This window comes from Mus pahari, chromosome 20 (genome assembly GCF_900095145.1).
Source record: "Mus pahari chromosome 20, PAHARI_EIJ_v1.1, whole genome shotgun sequence".
NCBI classification, from domain to species: Eukaryota; Metazoa; Chordata; class Mammalia; order Rodentia; family Muridae; genus Mus; species Mus pahari.
Window position 1 is genome coordinate 7,245,486 of NC_034609.1, and position 2,614 is coordinate 7,248,099.

At 40.3% G+C, this 2,614-nt stretch overlaps 1 protein-coding gene across 1 annotated transcript; it reads right to left on the reverse strand.

The window, feature by feature from the left end:
• Positions 1-1,023: 1,023 nt before the first annotated feature.
• Positions 1,024-2,309, reverse strand: LOC110337601 (E3 ubiquitin-protein ligase RING2). Its single transcript, XM_029532343.1, has one exon. It carries the CDS (start codon positions 2,241-2,243, stop codon positions 1,227-1,229), a length of 1,017 nt encoding a protein of 338 aa, XP_029388203.1. The 5' UTR covers positions 2,244-2,309; the 3' UTR covers positions 1,024-1,226.
• Positions 2,310-2,614: the final 305 nt, after the last annotated feature.

Here is a 2,614-nt window from a genome sequence, read left to right on the forward strand (position 1 = left end):
AAAACCAAGAGTGTCTGAATGGCTACCCAACTGGCCGACATTCTTCTACAGAACTGTCCCATTCTATATCAATGCAATGCTCACACTCCATTAACCTGTTTCTANAGAGTGTAATTAGCAGAGCACTAAATGTATAAACACATGGCAACTCAAAATGCAAAGAACTCTTCAAACACAACCTTTCTTGTCTATTTTTCACTCTCTGTGTCATGCCGTTCTTGAATTAATAAGAAATGAGGGGAAGCTTTGAACATATCTTGTACTTTTCATCAAGGCTAAAGTGCAAAATAACTCCATAATCTCTGGTATTTTAACAGAGAAAAGCATCAAACATACACAATAAAGGAACAGTAAACTCTCAAATGTACAGAGGAATACATNTATTTTCACCAACTTAAACTTCTTTCTTCAGTGAAATCTGTAAATGAACCACGTTCTCAAAGAACTTTATTTGACTTTTCCCTGTGACCTGAAATTCTAAACNTATAGTGAAAACACANGACAAAAACNAAACATTGCATGACAATGGACACCAAGTTCATAAAGAACCTCCTTTAAATGAGATATTATGTAAGAAAATACCATGAAAATAATAATCCTATGAGAATTGTTTTAAGCACAGTAAATTTGAGCCTTGGTCTTCATGAAGTTACTACAGTTTGTATAGAAAACTATAAATATACAAGACTCCAAGGGGAAAAAGTCAGAATACATATTGTCTAACATTCTTTAAGCTAAAAAACTTTTGAAAGGGGAAAACATGGCTGATGGCCAACTNAATCTTAAGCAAGGCAGAATCCCAGTACTTGGGCAGGAGTATTACTCCAAAGTCAAGGCCAGCCTGTTCTACTCAGCAAGTTCCAGGCTAGCAAGGGCTTTATAATGAGACCCTGTCTCAAAATATTCAAAACTGGAAGGAAAAAATAAAGAATACAGAACTACAAAAACCTCCTAGGTCAAAGGATCCTCCCCAAAGGAGCCACACTTTCTATAAGCATATAACTTAGTCTATTGGGGGGGGGGGTACTGAGTTACTAGAGTCCTTTCCAAAAAGCACTGTCTTTAAATTAAGGAGGAGACATTAATCTAATTGTGTAAACAAGTCTGGCTCAGAAAGAAAACTGAACATATCCCAGATCTATCCATAAAAGTAACAATGGTACATATCTTTAATATTAAAGGAATAGACTATAAAAAGTTCAGTCTTAGAATTGACTTTTAAAAGCTCATTTGTGCTCCTTGGTGGGTGCATAATAAAGTTCCATGGGTTTGTTCACTTTCCAATATTTCTCACTGACCAATTCCAAAGAAAAGGAGCCATTTAAAACAGTGAACTGGCCGCTGGCTGTGGCTATGTAAATGGTGTGCTGTTTCTCACTGGCTGTATCCAGGTTCATCTGGTTTGATTCTCCTTTGCTTCGAAGTTCTTCTAAAGCTAACCTCATAGCCAGATACTTGGATAAGTGATCAACAGTGGCATTGCTTGAAGTCTTTATGTATCTTGTCTGTGCGCTGTCATCCTTTTCCATAAGAGTTGGATGGGGCCTGAAGACTAACTCAATCTCACTAGCACCACCCATTACTGGATCAATTGCCACTGCTGCATTGTTGTTATCAAGTTCAAGCCCAGAGTCCTCAGATGTTTTGGTCCGTTCGTTACTAGGGCCCGCTTCCTGATTGCTGTGTGTGGATGCATTACTACAATGGGAACTGTCACCGTTAACTTCTGCTCCGCTGCCATTTTCTATCTGCTGCTTTTTGCCTCGCTGTAATCTGTTCATGGCCTGTATCTTCAGCCCCTCCTCGATGCTGTGGCTGGGAGCCTGCTGATTGTTGTGCTTGTTGATCCTCGCTAAGACCCTCTCTTGATGCGCTTCACACTCGTCACCGTCACGACTGGGATAAATCTTGCTGATGAGTGCATCAAAGTTTGGGTCTGGCCTTAGTGATCTTTTAGAAACCAGTTTTTTCTGACAGGTAGGACATTCTCTGTTGCCACTTCTAAGGGCTGTGATAATACAATCCGCACAAAACCGATGTAAACACTCCTTTGTAGTCATGGTGTTCTTTAACATATCCAAACAAATTGGGCACATTAATTCACTGTGTAGACTTCTAGGTGAGACCACAATCTCCAAGCCATCTGTTATTGCCTCCTGAGGTGTTCGTTGTAACTCATACAAACTGAGTTCCCATGTTTTGCTTAATGGTTGAGTTCCATTTGTCTGCACAGCCTGAGACATTTCCGCAACTGCCCCAGCCCGGGGGTGCACTGGCCGTGGCCGGAGCGAGACTCGAGGATCAACCGTCGGCGCCGCTGCCGCACCCGCACCCGCACCTGTAACAGTCTTTAACTTATTTAAAAGTCCAAAGTTCAAAGACCCATGCAGTCTTTTAACCCTAATCTATAAAATAAAAGCTGAAAAGCAAATTATATGCATCCAACACATACTGGCACATGATACATACATTGCAATTCCAAAAGGGAAGAAAAGAAATATAATGAGGCAATCAATACTAAACCAAAGCAAGACTGAAAACCAACTGGGCAAACTTCTGCATTTCCATGTCTGATGTCAAAATGCTCTACTGATCTCCAACTCGTTTTAGCTTT

Coding starts and splice junctions, on each gene's coding strand:
- LOC110337601 (XM_029532343.1), bottom strand. CDS start 2,243: ATGTCTCAGGCTGTGCAGACAAATGGAACTCAACCATTAAGCAAAACA.